A 19,525-nucleotide genomic window follows, 5' to 3' on the forward strand; every position below is an offset into this window, starting at 1 on the left:
GTCATAATTCGTGTATCGGAAGCTATGATGTTAAAGATAATATAGTCAAGAACTACATATATTTTTTCCACGTCTACGAATATCAACGTCTCTTAGAAAAACATGATCATATAAGGAGATTTTTCGCCTTCTGGCTCAGGGAACCGCCTTAAGGGGCACTTGGAAATGGAAATTTGAAGTTTGTTCAAGTTTGTTTAACGATTAAGGGGTTTATAGGTCCCTTTTTATAGTTTTTCATAAATAACTCGTAAACGGTGGCCTGTAGCAAAACATGTTCTATTACATAAGTAATCTACATAAAATTTTCTACAAAAAAGATTAAGTACACTTTTTCACTAGGATCAATATTTCAAAATATATTAAAGTGCGAAAGTTACTTATAATGTTGTTTTTTTTTTTTAGTTTTTCGTAAATAACTCGTAAACGGTAGCCAATAGCTATACAGGGTGTCCCAAAAATATCACGTCAACCTGACACTGGAGGTAGCTAGGACACCCTAAAATGATCAATTGATCATCCAAACCAGCTTAACATGACCTAAGTAAAAGTTGCACAGTTTTCGAAGTATTATAACAGATTTAGGTTCCGGAGTCCGGTGCCACTCGCGTACCCGCCGCGTCGGCGAGTTGCTTGTGGCCGCCGTGTGTGGCACTATAGGTCAGCAGATTGGGACGGGATGCGGTCCTTCTTTGCATCCTACCCTTGGAGGCAGGTTTGCTTCACGCCGGATGATCCCAACGTCGTTGCTGATTCTGTTGCTGACGTGGTGATGCAGGGAATGGAGCTTTTCATTCCATCCTCTGTGGTCCCTGTTGGTGTCAAATCCCAACCTTGGTTTGGTCGTTCCTGCAAAGAGGCCTCTCGCCGAAAGCAGGAATGTTACCAGGCCTGGGTAGACGCAGCGGCAGTACGGGATGTAACTTTGCCTCCAGGTCCTTCAAAAGAGTTATTGCCAGAGCAAAGTCGCTGCACATTGGTAGAATTGGCGAGAAATTAGAGCGCCTCCCGTCGGGAACTCGTGCGTTCTGGTCTCTTGCCAAAGCTATCCAGGGGAATTTCTGCACGCCATCTTTTCCACCTCTGCACACGGAGAATGATTCATTGGCCCACGACGCAAAAGACAAAGCCGATCTTCTGGGCAAACTCTTTGCGTCCAACTCGACTTTCGATGACGGGGGAAACGCGCCGCCGACCATACCGCGGTGCGAGAGCTATATGCCGGATGTCCGGTTCAAACAAAGCTCGGTGCGCAAAGCACTTCTTTCCCTCGACACTCATAAGTCAAGTGGGCCCGATGGAATCCCTGCGGTTGTGCTGAAGATGTGTGCTCCCGAGTTGGCACCGGTCTTGACGCGTCTTTTTCGGCTCTCTTACTCTTCCGGCGTAGTCCCGACCTCGTGGAAGTCGGCTTTGGTGCACCCGATCCCTAAAAAAGGCGACCGCTCAAATCCATCCAACTACAGGCCAATAGCTATAACCTCCCTTTTCTCGAAGATAATGGAGTCCATTATCAACTGCCAGCTCCTTCGGTACCTAGAGGACCACCAGTTGCTTAGTGACCGACAATACGGTTTCCGTAGAGGCCGCTCGGCTGGTGATCTTCTAGTCTACCTGACACATCGTTGGGCACAGGCAATCGAGACAAAGGGTGAAGCATTGGCTGTTAGTTTGGATATAGCGAAGGCCTTCGATCGCGTCTGGCACAAAGCACTTCTTTCGAAGTTACCATCTTATGGGCTTCCCGAGAGATTATGTGTATGGGTCAGTAGCTTTCTAGCAGACAGAAGCATAAAGGTCGTAGTTGACGGCGAATGCTCAGACTCCATGTCTGTGAATGCTGGTGTCCCCCAAGGCTGTGTGCTATCATACACGCTATTCCTTCTGCATATAAATGACATGCTGCAAATCAGCGGAATTCATTGTTATGCTGATGATAGTACGGGTGATGCTTCTTACACCGGCCGCACCAATATCTCTCGGGAAAACGTCATCGAGAGCCGGAACAAACTTGTGTCTGAAATTGAGACTTCCCTAAAAGAAATCTCTGAATGGGGTCGACTAAACTTAGTCCGTTTTAACCCTGCCAAGACACAGGTTTGCGCGTTTACCGCAAAAAAGTTAGAGTTTGTCGTATCATCTCGTTTTGAGAGCGCTCCCCTGACTGCCGCAGCCAGTATCGGAATCCTCGGCGTCGACATTTCGAGTGAAGTTCAGTTCCGCGGCCATTTAGAGGGTAAGGCCAAATTAGACTCAAAAAAGCTCGGTGTGCTCAACAGATCGAGACAGTATTTCACGCCGGCCCACCGCCTACAGCTGTATAAAGCGCAGGTTCGCCCACACATGGAATACTGTTCTCATCTATGGGCAGGGGCACCCCAATACCAGCTTCTCCCTCTGGACCGCATCCAGCGAAGAGCGACTCGAATTCTCGACTGCCAGCGTACTTCGGAACGGCTTGACTCCTTGGCGCTGCGTAGAGATGTGGCCTCGCTCTGCATTTTCTATCGCGTGTATAACGGGGAGTGCTCCGAGGAATTGTTCGGATTAATCCCTGCAGCTTCTTTTCGCCATCGCCCTACGCGACAACATTACCATCCTCATCACTTAGATGGTTGGCAGTCCTCAACTGTGCGTTTCTCTAGAAACTTCCTGCCTCGCACAGCTAAACTGTGGAATGAACTGTCGCCTGCGGTATTTCCGGACCGATATGACCTTCAAACCTTCAAGAAAAGAGCGTATTCCCATCTTAAAGGCCGGCAACGCACTTACAACCCCTCTGGTGTTGCGGGTGTCCATGGGCGGCGGTAATCGCTTTCCATCAGGTGATCCGTCTGCTCGTTTGCCTCCTATTTCATAAAAAAAAAGGTTTTATTATTAGGTTTATTAAATATGTTGTTTAATACACCATTCCCTACAACTATGCCAAAATACGCTTAAACACGAATTATTTTCCCCGATTGGCAATTTTTGGTTTTCGTTTGGTGGGCTAAAAGTGAATAAACAAGACCAAGTGCGCCATATCTTACCTTGCTTATATCTTACCTACCAAGACATACTTACAAATAAGGAATCCCCAAAGTTGGTCAAGACAATAAAAATAAGATGTCTCCATCTGCATGCGATGACCAAATCTCAAAATATCTTAAAAATATCTATAAAGTGAGCGAACGTGCATTTTATGACTCAGGCATATGACCAATAATTTTGATAGCAAGCAAAAACAAAACGCATTCTTACAACTCAATTTAACGCGCCAGACCAAAATCAAACTTAGGACCAATGGATTAAGGTTTAAATTTCGTTATCCCAAAGACATCAAGATTTTCATGAAGCTTTTTGATTTTGTTCGTATCACGGATCGTACCTACTGGCAATGACTAACAGGCCAATTCGAACGTATCAGAATGATATTTGGATCATGTTATTTAGTTATCGTCTATTTCGCTCATACTTTACCTACAACGCACGATATGTACCTACCTAACTAAATAACATGATTCAAATATCATTCTGTTTTCAGTGTTTTCGGATAGTGTTCATTCTTTGGATATTAAAGGCTTATTTTTCTGTAATAGTATATTAAAGAATGACTCACGTTAGACCGGGCCGTGTCCGGGCCGGAGCTTCCGGCGCTTCGTTTTCTATGGAAAGCATCACGTGATCACCTGTCATGTCATAGAAAAGTAAGCGCCGGAAGCTCCGGCCCGGACACGGCCCGGTCTAACAAGAATTTAAGAAAGAGTGTGAATTGAAGCCCGAAGCCGAAGACGAGGGCTTAATTATTTAACACGCGTTCGTAATTCCTGTACCGCCCATGGTAAACAATGTTTTTCATCACACTAGTGAGGAACAAGAAGGGAAATAAAACTAAAAATAAATAATTTCGTACGTACATTACAGCCCTAGGTCGAAATTTAGGATTTACGGACCGCATCGCCATTACACCTTTATGAGCAAGTGATGAAAAAATACACGACAGTAGGACAGTCTGGCTCTTTCTAGCAAGAAGGTGCGTCATCAGCAAGTTCTTTAGTTTGAATAAATTTGAGAGGAACACGATTTTAAAACTGCCATCACAATTTAACTCAACTGCCAAGTCTTTAAAGTCAATATTCGAACGGATTAAAATATATTTAAACCATAACAATGCAGCAAGGACGACAGACTCTTTATTTTAAAGTATTGGCTTGCAAATAAAACTTGCTGTGGTGCACAGGAATTTTAACTGTATTACTAAAGTGATAGCCAATAAATTCCTGTATTGGATCTGGATTAAATGGATCATTAGCGAGCAGACCGCATTTTATGCTGATATCTATAGTTAATTGTTCGGTCAGGTCACTTGGTATAAGAGGATACAATATAACCTAACCCAGCAACCAATAATGACATACTCGTAGCGTAAGTATGGGCCGGAGTAACAGTGTAAGAGTTAACAGATCAAAGTGTGGGAGTGGGAGTGTTATAGACATTGCTACCCTTTGTCGTTGCAAATGCCATGCAGTTAGCTTGGTCAGACTAAGATATTATTAAAATATTTTCCCCTCACTAGCTCGGAAAGCCGTCTTTTATCCTTTAAAACAAGCGGGGAAAAACGCATTTTATCCACTAGTGGGGAAAGTAATTTGACCTTGGATGGAGCGTGTTTAAGTAGATTGACAGATAACAAAACGTAAAACGCTCATAATAATGGTTCGTTCGATATTAATTATCATTAAATAAATGGTTTGAGAATCTAATAAAAAATACCAGATTTAGCTTTATTTAATGATTTTAAGTCATAAACCTTAAAATTCCATAATAAACGTTTGTTTTTAATAATTATGTTAAATATAATTCTGAACGCACAAGTTAAGTCGATGCAATTTCAAAACGCATCATTGACATTTCATACGTCAGAAATGTCAACATTGTCAACAAAAATTTTACTTGAAAACTTCTCACGTAAAAGTACAGAATTTCCAGTTTTTTGTTATAATATCGTAAAAAAATTAGTGATTCCAGTTGATGAAGATGATCTAAAGCCTGTGGATGTTGCACTTTCCTCGCTATAGTGAGGGGAAAAGTTTTGTGTTACACACGGGTGCAAATGTATTTTACTTCTCGTGTGTTAAAACACTCGCTACGCTCAGGATTCTATTTTAGAACCACTCGCTTCGCTCGTGGTTCAACTATAGGATCCTTTCGCTTGCTCGTCGTTGCAATTCCACACTCGCGGGTAAAATACAACTTTGCACCCTTGTATAACAAATAACTATTATATATTATATTTCATATTCATATATTTTATTGCGATCATGTTCATTACAGAGGATGGTATAAAACATTATGAAGTAGGTACATGATACCCCGTTAGGGCACAGCAACAATCTTAATACCACTGTACCACATTTTACACGAGCAGCCTGTGGGTTAAATACACGCAGAAGGCATACAACGCTCTCCGTGTTCAATACAATAATGCGTTGAGGGCGCTGCTGCGTTTGCCGAGGTTTTGCAGCGCCTCGGGAATGTTCGCGGAGGCGCGTGTGGATTGTTTTTACGCCAATGGTGGGCGCAAGAGAGCAACCTCAGCAGCGCGGCGTGTGCGCGCCAGCGGCAGCGCCCTGCTGGCAGTCGTCGCCGACAGGCTTGACGGTCCATTTATGGGACACTGGTTGTCATTGCATGCACCAGTGTCCCATAACTGGGCTAAATGACGTAGGGTATATACTTAGTTAAGTTATTATTTTAGTAATCATTGTTGACATTCTTCTTTTTAATTTTGCTCATATTATTATTTTATTATTATTTTGTGTCGTCATGTGTTTGTATTATGGGCTAAAAGCCTGAAATAAACGATATTTTATTTTATTTTGTTTTAATACTAGGTACTGAACTATTTACAAATGAAATAATACATCATTAAACTAGGAAATTGCTAAATAAATTTTGATAATAAACAAAATTTTGGTTAAATGTCATTCATATTGCATTATTATTGCATTATGCATTTATTATAAATGTCTCTAACATATTATATGCCTTAACTAATTAATTATTATAAATGTAAAATAATTAATTAATTAAGGCATATAATATGCCTTAACTAATTAAATATTATAAATGTAAAATAATTAATTAGTTAAGGCATATAATATATGTTAGAGGAAGAGTTACTATGATTAAATAATAATATATGTACAATTTAGATTAATATAGATTAGTATGTTGCCTTTATGTGAAATTATGTCGCCGTGCCCTAAGGGCGTCACGCCGATATGCAATATCCGATATGATATGTGTCGTTTTCAAGCAAAAGGTACCACTTTGTCGCTTGCCATAAGGACGCTCTGACAGGTTATTCGTATAAAGATACTAGCAAATTTCGTCCTTATGGTAAGCGACAATGTGGTACCTTTTGCTTGAAAACGTCACATATGTCGGTGGCCGGGATATGCAATAGCAATAAATGATTTCAATTTCAATTTTTGTGAAACTTGCATGAGAATTTTCTGACGAAAGTTTCCAGAAATTTGTCCTGAGAGTCGGATTGCTCTCGCTCGGTATCAGCACGCGTTTGATCCGATACTAACGTTAATTATCCTGATAAGCTCCTTATTATTGTGTCTTTGTGTGCAAAGCATGTGGCACCACTGTCTGATAACTTCATTTTGCGTCTCGCAAATCTAGCCTTGGATAACAAAGGATATTATTGATGAAGTTATCCCCAAACGACGAAATTTTATAGAATAGAATAGAATAGAATAGAATAGAATAGAAATGTTTATTTGCCAGAATATGTTACAATTAGGTCTTAATACAGTTTTAGAGTCAGTATTAAACAAGCTTAAAAAAATGAATGGGTTTTTATCCTTGTATCTGTATGGTGCGAGCACTATTCAGTTGTTACTTTTTTGACTATTTTGTTGTTTCATTTGAAAACTGTCTTTCTACGTAACCAGCAGTTTCTTTTAATTCTTCATTTTCTTTACAGAGCTGGAATGGAAATTCACAAAATTTCCTGAGCCTGTGACAGCGCCAGTTGGAGATGAGGTAAGTAGAGCAAGCTATATTTGGGTAGCAAATTTGTTTAAATCTTCATGTCGCCCTGATGGAAAAGGAGCTTTCAAAACTATGTAAGAAGGACGAGGTATCTGCAGAGTCGCTCACAATGGGTCCCAAAATAATGCAAACAGTATTTCGCATAAAATACTCATGTTAATGATCCTACAACGTATTGTTATTATTGCAAGATTGACATAAGGAACGCAGCTTTGCCGCAGACAAAAGTAACGGATCAGTTTACGCCTCAAAAGTATTTACCATTCTCTAATAGTTTAGTAAAAATAATATGGGATTTCCTATATATATATATATTTAATTGCTTGTTGTATATTTAGTTGAAACTCTAGGTCCATGGGGTCCCAGCGCGCATAAGTTGTTTGCAGAAATCGCGAAGCGTCTGGTTGACGTAACTGGTGACCGAAGAGCTGGCGGCTTTCTCGCACAACGTATCAGCATTGCGATACAGCGGGGAAATGCCGCCAGCATCCTTGGTACAATGCCTCAACGGCCTATTTTAGATTTAAGCTAGTTATTAATTTCGTTTACGTAGTACCACTGTATATATCTTGTATGTAAATAAATGTCTATATGAATATTTTATTATATATTATGATGCACGTCATGTGAGGTCCTGAATGGCATAATGTTCGTCTAGATGTAATGCAAGTTATATAACATTAACTTTGCCTCTTTCTTAAGGCAACTTGTATTGTGTTGTAGGTGACATTCGAGTGCGCAGTGAACGTGCCAGGCGAGCGGCTGGCGTGGCGGTGGCGGCCCGACCGACCCGGAGAGACGTGGATCGATGCTGACGGCAGCAGCGACCGGGACAAGATCACCACCAGGCTGCTGGTGAACATTAAGGACGGGGCGGAGAACGCACTGTACCAGGTATGTGGGGTTTTAGTGACGGTGGCGTCCCGACCGACCCGGAGACACGTGGATCGATGCCGACGGCAGCAGCGATCGGGACAAGAACACCACCAGGCTGCTGGTGGACATTAAGGACGGGGCGGAAAACGCACTGTACCAGGTATGTGGGGTTTTAGTGACGGTGGCGGTCCGACTGGCCCGGAAAGACGTGGATTGATGCTGAAGGCAGCAGCGATCGGGACAAGATCACCACCAGGCTGCTGGTGAACATTAAGGACGGGGCGGAGAACGCACTGTACCAGGTATGTGGGTTTTAGTGACGGTGGCAGTCCAACTGGCCCGGAGAGACATCGATCGATGCCGAAGGTAGCAGCGATCGGGACAAGAACACCACCAGGCTGCTGGTGGACATTAAGGACGGGGCGGAGAACGCACTGTACCAGGTATGTGGGGTTTTAGTGACGGTGGCGGCCCGACCAGTACCAGCTATGTGAGGTGAGTTATAGGAGAAGGGAGCTCGAAAAGTTTAGTTACGAGAGAGGAAAGCGCGCACAGCATTTTAGGTTTTAAAAGGACCGATCGCATCTGGAACACTATGCTGCGCTTAAAATTATGGGACCAGGCCTCTATCTAGGCGTCTATCACATGCATCCGTATAGGTGGGCTAATATAGCCACCGAGTGGATGCCGGTAAAGAAGCGTGGGCGAGGTAGGCCCAGGTGGAAATGGAGAGACGACTTTGACACCTTCCTTTAAGTACAAATTAAGTACTAATTGTGTACTAAATCCTCATGTAATAAAAAATGCCGAAATGTAATGTGGGGTTGCCAGAGAGCTTGACGTAAAGACAGTAGCGCATCACTGTTATGTACAGTCGCCATCAGATATACCGGAGCGGCCAAGGAGCTCACAAATATCTGAACACGCCTCTGTTGTCAAGGCGTTAGAGTGCGTATTCAGATATTTTGAGCACCTTGACCGCTTCGATATATCTGATGGCGACCGTGTTGTAACATATTAGAGTTGTGCATGCTCGTTCACTGAAAAGATCGCTCCCAACTAGTACAATCTCACAACTGTACTAGTTCGGTATTTTAGTACAGTAGTACACAGAAAGAGTTGACGTTTAGTTTTAGTTCGGTCGGATCACTCGGATCGCTTTGCTGTCATTGTCACTCCTCGGTCCTCGCTTCCATTCTGTTTCGTTCGCGTGTAGTGTACTAACACTTACTAAGAGCAAAATCAGGGGATATTTCGGTCTAGTACAGTGGAGGGAATCGCGTCTTTTTGATTTTAGTACATGAACTACACAAGCCTTCAACGGCTACAACATAATATCACAGAATAACTAATAGTACTACATAATATATCCGTACTAGTCGTCTCACGTCACGAGCTTTCGACAAATGTAATCGAATACCGGTACGAAGGAAGGTAAAGCGAGATTTATTGAGCTAGCTGTCATTCAGCTGCCAAATACCAGAAGACATCGTTCGAGCGAATATTACAAATGGCTATTTTTGGCAAAACCGTCAACTATGTAATTGCTCTGATAATGGCATTTCCTAACTGCTGAAGGAAGATTTGCGGATTTAGGTGCAGCGGGTTCGGCTTCGGTTTAGTTTTTGAATAATCGTACCGCTTTTTTGACAGCTGTACCTATTGTGGTTGTCAAAAAATATGAATAGCAAACTTGAGACCTTGCTCTAGTAACTTCATCGATTCGAAACCTGGTTATACAACTTTCGCTCTATAGAAAAAAAAAATCACGAACAGTCTAAATCGCTCCGTTAAAAATTTGTAACAAGTTTTGCACAAATTTGTCCGCAATGTCCGCATTGACGATACAAATAAAAATAAAAAGATTATATATCTGCGAAATGGAGTAAATTAGATACAGCTTCATTTAAGCTCAGGAATGCACAATACAATACAAATTCTCTTTATTGCACAACCTCAGAATAAATGTACATGGAAACACAAATAATACATGAAGACAGAGGAGACAACAGGCGGCCTTATCGCTAAAGAGCGATCTCTTCCAAACAACCTTTAGGTAGTGGAGAAATGACACATAAATTAACCAATTAGGAGGTGCAAAAAACTAAATTAAAACTAAATAGCATTAGAAAAATACCTTTAAACAGTTTAAAATTCAAGTCTACAACAATAACTACACAAACTACAATAAGACAATACATATACATACATACTACTTACATTATAATATACCTACATATATGTACTAAATATATTTATACAATAATATAAATCTTGCCAAAAGTGATAACCAGTAAGGCGACCATTAGTGTCTGTTCGCGTTACTGGTTATCACTTTTGAAGGGAATATTCTTTAAGATTAGATTTGAAAATAGTAAAGGATTGAGCGCGTCTTATTTCGACAGGAAGAGAGTTCCAAAGCCGAACAGCTCGAATAGTGAAAGAGCAATTATAAAATTTTGAGGAGGAAGGAGGGACAGAAAGAAGCAAATTTTGTAAGGATCTAGTGGAATTTTAATTCCACCAATTCCATAAATCACCATTTCCAATTCGTTATTAATGAAAGCGTTCTTTTAGGTAACGGGGAGTGGTGTGATTAAAGAGTACATTATACAGAAGACAAAGAATATAAAAATTACGATGATAACGGATTGGGAGCCACTTGAATTGGACGCGAAAGTGAGAAACGTGGTCAAATTTACGCAATCCAAATATAAACCGGATGCAGATATTTTGTATTCGCTCAAGCTTATTAAGTACCCTAATAATGCACCTTTGAAATTAACGAAAAAAAGAAACACTATTCACCGTATACGAGTATTTTGTAAACGGCCTAAACCTACCGGAAATCGAAGCCTATCCAATCTGTTCACATAGCTGACCCTCGTCTTACTGCGGAAATTGTGTTCGTTGTAAATATTCAATAATAAATGTGGCTGTGGCCCCTGAATCTATTTACGTTCAAAATATAATATATGCTGAATTTTACGTTGAATGCTTTAATTTTACAAGCTTTTATTTAACTTGCAATGTATGTACCTATGTATACTGGTCAAATCTTGCAAGTAAAATTTGACCCATTTCCCGGTTTCCTACGAAATTCAAAATTTGCATAGGTGTGTAAATAATGCAAGATTATTATGATATGGAGCTGATTTGATGATGGATCTGGAAGGTAATAAATAATAAAACAACGCAACCTAACAAAAAACTTATTAATAATGCCGTATTTTTCTAGTGCGTAGTCTGGTACGGCGCCATCAGCCTCGCCTCGGACCCGGCGCGGCTGACCATTGCGCGGATTGACCTCAGCCGGAACAACGGCGAGACGAGAGTCATCACGGCCCCGTTGCACAACACCGTGGTGCTGCACTGCAAGGAACCAATCTCCGAGCCGCCGGCGGAGCTGACCTGGTGGAAGGAAGTCCAGGTGAGCTCGAGGCCTGGAAAATTATCCTGGTGGAAGGAAGAATGGAGATCTTTGGTCCATCACTCACGTTCGCGCTCTCGACGGAAGCATTGTAACGCCTACTCCACTTGTTGCAGTCTTTAGATAGATGGAGAATATCTGACATCGGGATCTGTAGTTCTTTGGCCTAACCGGTGCCCGGTTCTAGTGGCTGGTCCGAACTCCGAACCATTGTCTAAAACCGGGCTCTCTCTGAGTCTCTCGCGGAACTAAATTTGTGGACGGACGACGAGGTGACCTAGTTTTGGACCTTGAACACTAAAGGTAGGTACTTAAAGATTCAGATGAAAGTTGAACTCACCATAAAGGAAACGAAGAGTGTTCAGAATTTAACAAAATTTTGTAAATGCTTGTAATGTAAATTTAGTTAAGTGAACCAAAACTTTTCAGGGAGTGAGACAGCCAGTGGAAACTCCACACGGCGTCCTAATCATCCACAACGCGACGACTGCCGACAGCGGGACTTACGGCTGCACGGCAACCAACAATCTGAGCGACGAGCATGTTGAGCTGCCGGAAAGAACGTATCTGAGGGTGCAGCATGAGGGCAACGGTGGCTTCAGGTACTTCTTCTTCCCGCTAGACCTGTTCCCATTTACTTGGGGTCGGCCTTCCTTGTCCTCAATTTCCATCTAGCGCGGTCTTACGCTACGTCCTTATTTAAATGAGCTTCTTTTAGGTCTTTTTGAACCGTCGTCCACCAGGTGGTAGGTGGTCTGCCTGAGCTGCGTTTAGTGGTTGGCAGTTTTAGGGCCAGTTTCACCATATGGTCTTCTGAACGCCTTTGGACATGACCATACCATCTTAAGCGTTTCTCCTTGACCTTTTCGATAATCGGGGCAATCGGGGACTACGGTGGCTTCAGGTACGATACAACTATTGTAGAGTAAGACTTCCTAGGCGGGACGGACATGTCAAGCTTATTGCGAAGACATACATGAGGTCCACCAATGGTTAAAATAAGAGAGTTAAGAGTGTTGCTAATGGATGGCCACATGTTTACCTATAACCTGAGCGAAGAGCAAGTTGAGAGGAGATAACGTACCTGAGGTTGCAGCATGATGGCAATAGCGGCTTCAAGTACGATATAGGTCATATATCAACGGCCTAGCGTTTGGTCAAGTAACCACAACGGACCATGAGTCTCTACCACATTAAATCACTCAAACTCCAATCAATTCTTTAACAGATTCCTTGAATCCGAAGACTACGTCGGCGAAGTCACCGATGGAATCCTGACGGTGCCCGTGCGGCCGAACGGAGCGCTGCGCCTCTGGTGTGGAGCCGTGGGCACCCCACTGCCTCAAGTCACGTGGTACAGAGGCACGGAGAAAAGGAACGGCTTTCGACACGACCACGATCTGGTGGTACATCCTTTCACTGCTGAAGATGAGGTAATTTGTCATTACAATGTCAACCTAAAGACAATGAAAACAAAGTTTTAAAGTACCGTAAATAGTGCGCTGATGGAATCTTGACGGTGCCCGTGTGGCCGAACAAAGCGCTGCCCCTCTGGTGCGTTGGTGTGGTTACAAATTTCGTGTTTCACTCGGTGGTAAAATTTGTTTAACCTTCGTGCCTTGAAACCCTCGCAACGCTCAAGATTCCATTTTTAGAACCAACCGTTATTCAATTTTGGAATAACGCTTGTTTAAACCCTGATAAACTTAAGCCGACAATTGTAAAGCCCCTCCACAAAAAGGGTGATAAAAAGAACCTAGCGAACTATAGACCTATTGCCCTTGCTACAGTCTTCTCTAAAATCTTTGAGAAAGTTATTTATGAAGCAATATATGGTTTTCTAGAAAAATATAACCTGTTTGCATCAGAACAAAAAGGCTTTCGGAAGCAAAAAACCATTAATATGGCCATATTTCATTTATTGCACCCCATTATATTAAAAATGGATGAAGGAGAACAAGTATGTGCTATATATATGGACATGACGAAGGCATTCGACTACGTCGATCATTCTATCCTTCTCAAGAAGCTCAGTGCCTATGGCATTCGTGGCAATGTATTAAATCTCATGAAATCGTACTTAAGTGGTAGAGAGCTGAACTGAACTGTCACAAATATGTCTTAAATCACAAAGGCAGGTTTGTTACAGGTCCGAAAAACGAGATTTAGTGTATGGAGTGCCGCAGGGAAGCGTGCTTGGTCCGCTTTTATTCTTGCTGTATATCAATGACCTTCCTCGTCACATTAACTACCCAATGGTACTCTACGCCGACGACAGCACAGTAGTAATTGATTGCAAAGATGATAGAGACTATGAATATGAAATTAATTACACTTTACATACTATAATTGAATGGCTCAAGAACAATAATTTAACGATAAATCTAAATAAAACTAAAATAATGCATTTTTATCAAAGAAAAGTAATGAGACCCATTGATTGCAATTATGAAGGAACGGTTATAGAATCAGTAAGCAATACAAGTTTTTTAGGTGTCCAAATTGACAATCATTTAAATTGGACAGCTCATACTGAGACAGTTTGTAAAAAATTAAATAAATATGCTTTCGCTTTGTACAAACTTTCCAAGCAAGTTAGTACGGAAGCTGTGATGATGGCTTATCACAGTTTCGTTGGGTCAACCTTACGATATGGGATCATCTATTGGGGTAATTCAGTCAACAGAGAAGCCGTCTTTATCGCACAGAAAAGATGCGTGAAAGCGATTCTAGGGCTTCACCTAACAGATAGCTGTGTACCACATTTTAAAGACCTGAAAATTCTTACATTCCCCTGCCTCTACATTTTTGAAATTGCGATGTACATCAAAACAAACCCAACACTATTCAGGACGGTCTCTGAGGTATTTGCTAGAAATTCCAGGTATCCTCAGAATCTCTTTCCTGTTTCCGCAAATAGTCATACTTGTTATGAACAAAATGCTGCACTTCATGATAAAAGCAAGCCGCTTTGCACAGTGATAGTAGGAACCAAACTGAGCGATTTGACCCGCAGCAGCGGCAGTTTCACCCCTTAGGAACAGAGATGGCGCCACTTCTTTAAAAAATATTTCAAAAAATTCTACAAGCTAAACCAATGAACCGATTTAAATGTTTAATATCTCAAATGAAAGCGCATTATATACATTACTTTTAAAAAAATAGTCAAAAAATATATACTCAATAATTTTGATAAAAACGGGAATTTTAAGTTTGTTTTTTTACTCGATTGATAGTTTTTACTTGATTTCTCAAAAAAATTGTATGGAATATGAATAGTTTAATGCATGTATATATTACTGAATAAATAAAAAGTATTATAAAAAAAACCCGACACCGATATCTCTCATACTTCTCGAAATATTTTAGTTTGAATGTGAGTGTAAATTTCTTCAAGATATATTCCAAATAATTCTACAAGCTAAACTATTCGACCGATTTTAATGTTTAATATCTCAAATAAAAGCTCATTATATATACTACTTACAAAAAAATATTCAAAAAACATATACTGAATACTTTTGGCAAAAAACGGCATCTTACGTTTTTTTTCTTACTCAATTGATAGTTTTTACTTAATTTCATAAAAAAAAATTATGGAACATGAATAGTTTAATAAATATATATATAGTACTGAGTATATAAAAGTATTACAAAAAAACCCGACACCGATACCTTTCATTCTTCACGAAATATTTAAGTTCAATTATGCACGTTCTTACAAATAAATTCTTTAAAAGAAATCTTCAACCGCAGTAAGTGCACTGATTTTAATATGAAATGTGTCATATGAAAAGAAATCACCCAATTTATTTTAATAAATAAATAAAACTGAATAAAGTTTTTTCCTGGTGCTGAATTACAAAAAATATAACAAATCTAAAAGAGCTGTAAAGAGTTCGAATGTATTATAAATTCAATATACGCGATATAATCCGTTTTCATAGTTTTATTTAACAAATATAAAATTAGAAATTATTTTTATTTAAAGTGACTACATTTGTAAACAAAAGACTTGAATGTCCTCTTCGGGTTCACCGGTAGATGTAGAACTGAAAAAAAAGTCATTTTGAGAAGTACTCGTACCATTTCAATACTAAAAAATCACCGATCATACATGAAGTGGTTGCTGTAGATTACTGTTGGATAATTTTTGTGCCTGTAGATTTACTGTTGAATTATTTTTGTGCCTAGTTGATTACCATTAAACCTATAATTTTGTGCCAGACCTATAATCAGTGGTCAGCATGCAAATTAACTCTGGATTGAAAATTACATTAACTTACTTTTGATTTGTACAGGCATTTTTGCATGATTTACACTGGGCTGTGCATGGTAAGCTGACGCGACGACACTCACAACGCATAGTTTCGCAGCCAGATTTGCAGCCACAATGGTCCAAGAGGCTTAATTGCGACCAAATCGCTGTAACTGCCGACCATTCCGGAGTCCAACTCTCTCTTTCCTCAGTCCATCCCCAAGAAGATGGACATGGTATGGAAACTACTGGTTTCATAGCGTTTCCCCATATATGGCCCCCTTGGTAAGCCGCTCGAAGTGCATGTTTATAGAGAGCAGCTGATGTAGGTGGCAGGCTTGTCACAAGCTTGTTTTTTGAAGCAAACAAATATTTGTGAACTTCATTTACGTTTATGTGTTCCGTTTGGCCAAACAATAACACAAATCTAGGGTTACTTTATACTAAAATTAAAATATGTAGTTACACACCTGACAACTGACAAAATCAAAAACTTAAAAGTTGACATACTCCTATTTTCCCGTCTTTTTATAGTGGCCAGAGAAAGGCAGCTTGATCTGAACGAATTCTTCCAGTACGAAAACCAAATTTGTCCACCTTCGTTGTCAGTCAATGGAGGGCGTCGTTCAGGGAACAAATCTGATTTGGCCGAGAAATTAGAACCTGCCAACCCTGCCACCTACATCAGCTGCTCTCTATAAACATGCACTTCGAGCAGCTTACCAAGAGGGCCAACGGAAACGCTGTGAAACCAGAAGTTTCCATACCATGTACATCTTTTTGGGGATGGACTGAGGAAAAAGAGAGTTGGACTCCGGAATGGTCGGCAGTTACAGCGATTTGGTCTCCATTAAGCCTCTTGGACCATTGTGGCTGCAAATCTGGCTGAGAAACTATGCATTGTGGGTGTCGTCGCGTCAGCTGGCCATGCACAGCCCAGTGTAAATCATGCAAATGTGGCTGTACAAATCAAAAGTAAGTTAATGTAATTTTCAATCCAGGGTTATTTTGCATGCTGACCACTAATTATAGGTCTGGCACAAAATTATAGGTTTAATGGATATCAACTAGGCACAAAAATAAGTCAACAATAATCTACAGCAACCAGTTCATGTATGATCAGTGATTTTGTAGTATTGGAATGGTACGAGTACTTAACAAAACGACTTTTCTTTTACAGTTTTACATCTACCGGTGAACCATATAATTTGACATCACCTAATAATAATTAGTTGCCCGTTTATTTTGTTATTTAATACACTGACAATTATCTGATTCAATTCGGCTTATATGTATAGAAACTACTAAATTGACCTACTTTTATATTATACACATAGATTTAAGATTAGATTCCAAGTATGCATGTAATATTGCTATGCCCCCACGGGGTCCATGTGGAACTACCAAGAATTTGTAATACCTATAAAACCATGGTTGCAATAAATAAATATGAAATATGAACCCGAAGAGGACATTTAAGTTTTTTGTTTACAAATGTAGTCACTTTAAATAAAAATAATTCCTAATTTTAGATTTGTTATATTTTTTTGCAATTCACCACCAGGAAAAAACTTAATTCAGTTTTTATTTATAATTTTTTATTTATTAAAATAAATTGGGTGATTTATTTTCATATGACACATTTCATATATCAGTGCACTTACTGCGATTGAAGATTTCTTTTAAAGGATTTATTTGTAAGAACGTGCATAATTGAACTTAAATATTTCGTGAAGAATGAAAGGTATCGGTGTCGGGTTTTTTTGTAATACTTTTATATACTCAGTACTATATATATATTTATTAAACTATTCATGTTCCATAATTTTTTTTTAAGAAATCAAGTAAAAACTATCAATCGAGTAAGAAAAAAAACTTAAGATGCCGTTTTTTGCCAAAAGGGTTCAGTATATGTTTTATGAGTATTTTTCTATAAGTAATGTATATAATGATCTTTTATTTGAGATATTAAACATTGAAATTGGTCAAATAGTTAAGCTTGTAGAATTTTTTGAAATATATTTTGAAGAAATTTACACTCACATTAAAACTTTTATATTTCGTGAAGTATAAGAGGTATCGGTGTCGGGTTTGTTTTATAATACTTGTTATTTATTCAGTAATATATACATGCATTAAGCTATTCATATTCCATACATTTTTTTTGAGAAACCAAGTAAAAACTATCAATCGAGTAAAAAAAAAAAACTTAAGATGCCGTTTTTTGTCGAAAATAATCAGTATATATTTTTTGAGTATTTTTTTAAAAGTAATGTATATAATGAGCTTTCATTTGAGATGTTAAACATTTAAATCGGTTCATTGGTTTCGCTTGTAGAATTTTTTGAAATATTTTTTAAAGAAGTGGCGCCATCTCTGTTCCCAAGGGGTGAAACTTGCGCTGCTGCGGGTCAAATCACTCAGTTTGGTCCCTACTAGCACTGTGCAAAGCGGCTTGCTTTTATCATGAAGTGCAGCATCCGGGCAAAAAATGGCCATAACAAGTATGACTAAGATACTGCCCTAATGCGCAAAAGTGTGTTCTGCTTAGCTAGTAAGATTTATAACAAATTGCCTGTCCATTTCAGAATGTTACCCTTAAATCAGTTTAAGCACAAACTACTGACATTTTTAATTGATAATTGTTTTTACACCATTTCTGAATTTTTGCTGTATAATTTTAACGCTTCTGATTTGACATGACTTTAATATTAATAATAACTAGGTATTTATATAGATAAGTAAATTTGTTTCGCATGTTAGTATGTAAGGAAATTATTCAAGTTTTTGTACGCCATCAGGCAGGGTATAGTGCTACAAATATTTATTTACCGCCACTGTAATCAGTTTGACATATACTCACAAATAAAAACACTTTGAACTTTGAACTTTAAGTACAGAATACAAAATACTATTAATGTACACCTAATTATTTCTCCGTCATTTCTGTGACTAGGTGGAGGCTGGAGCCTACTCTTTTAGATTTCAAATCTTCACCATTTCCAAATTTAAAATGCCACCAATAATGCCTAGCTACGACTTGTCTCCTTGTCTTCCCAGGGCATATACTCTTGCTCCGTGAACGGCAACGCCCTCCGCCGCTCCTGGCGTGTGCTGGCCCTCCAGCCGCCGTACTGGGAGGGCGTGGCGTACGGCGTGAACGCCAGCGAAGGCACGCCAGCCCGAGTGGCGTGCGGCACGCCGCTCGGCCAGCCCCCGCCGCAGGTGCATTGGATGTTGAACGCTGAACCTGTCACCGGTAAAGGCATTAAGGCGCAAGGTAAGTTCGTGGATGTTAGTTCTAATTTTAAGATACCCTAGATTTAAGGTATACATTTGCAATAGGGTATCTTGTTGTTATGATAAATTGCGAATTGTTAAACAAACTTTTGACGACCAGTCTGGCCTAGTGGGTAGTGACCACATGCTTGTGAAGCCGATGGTCCTGGGTTCGAATCCCGGTAAGGGCATTTATTTGTGATGAGCACAGATATTTGTTCCTGAGTCATGGGTGTTTTCTATGTATTTAAGTATTTATATATTATATATAATATCGTTGTCTGAGTACCCATAAAACAAGCCTCCTTGTGGGTGTGGGACTTAGTCAATCTGTGTAAGAATGTCCTATAATATTTATTTATTTAAACTTTGCTCCCGAATGAAACACAAAAAATTTAATCACACCAATGTGAAGAAAATACTAGTTTCCTTGTTTCTGAAACATGTCGAGCGTTTTTCGACTTAAAATGTGAGTGACCCGTTATTAATATATTTAATATGTCTGTGTCTCACGGAAGTTTTGTTATTAAAAAAATACTAGTTGTAAATCATTATAAATCTAATTCAAATGAACGTTATTAAATATCTATCATTTAAAATTATCACTTAAAATTCAATTCTACATGAGGAAACAACTC

The 19,525-nt window shown here is 39.6% G+C and overlaps 1 protein-coding gene across 1 annotated transcript in view; it reads left to right on the forward strand.

Annotated features, from left to right (window-relative positions):
• The window catches only part of LOC134747788 (interference hedgehog), an 82,190-nt gene that overhangs the window by 37,215 nt on the left and 25,450 nt on the right, over nucleotides 1–19,525 (forward strand). Inside the window, exons 3-8 of the mRNA XM_063682429.1 lie at nucleotides 6,977–7,035; nucleotides 7,768–7,938; nucleotides 11,159–11,350; nucleotides 11,780–11,952; nucleotides 12,579–12,783; nucleotides 18,669–18,888. Of these exons, the coding sequence (XP_063538499.1) occupies nucleotides 6,977–7,035; nucleotides 7,768–7,938; nucleotides 11,159–11,350; nucleotides 11,780–11,952; nucleotides 12,579–12,783; nucleotides 18,669–18,888 (1,020 nt within the window). The remainder of the gene's footprint in view (nucleotides 1–6,976; nucleotides 7,036–7,767; nucleotides 7,939–11,158; nucleotides 11,351–11,779; nucleotides 11,953–12,578; nucleotides 12,784–18,668; nucleotides 18,889–19,525) is intronic.

The sequence above is a fragment of the Cydia strobilella genome, chromosome 15 (assembly GCF_947568885.1).
Source record: "Cydia strobilella chromosome 15, ilCydStro3.1, whole genome shotgun sequence".
In the NCBI taxonomy this organism is placed as follows: domain Eukaryota; kingdom Metazoa; phylum Arthropoda; class Insecta; order Lepidoptera; family Tortricidae; genus Cydia; species Cydia strobilella.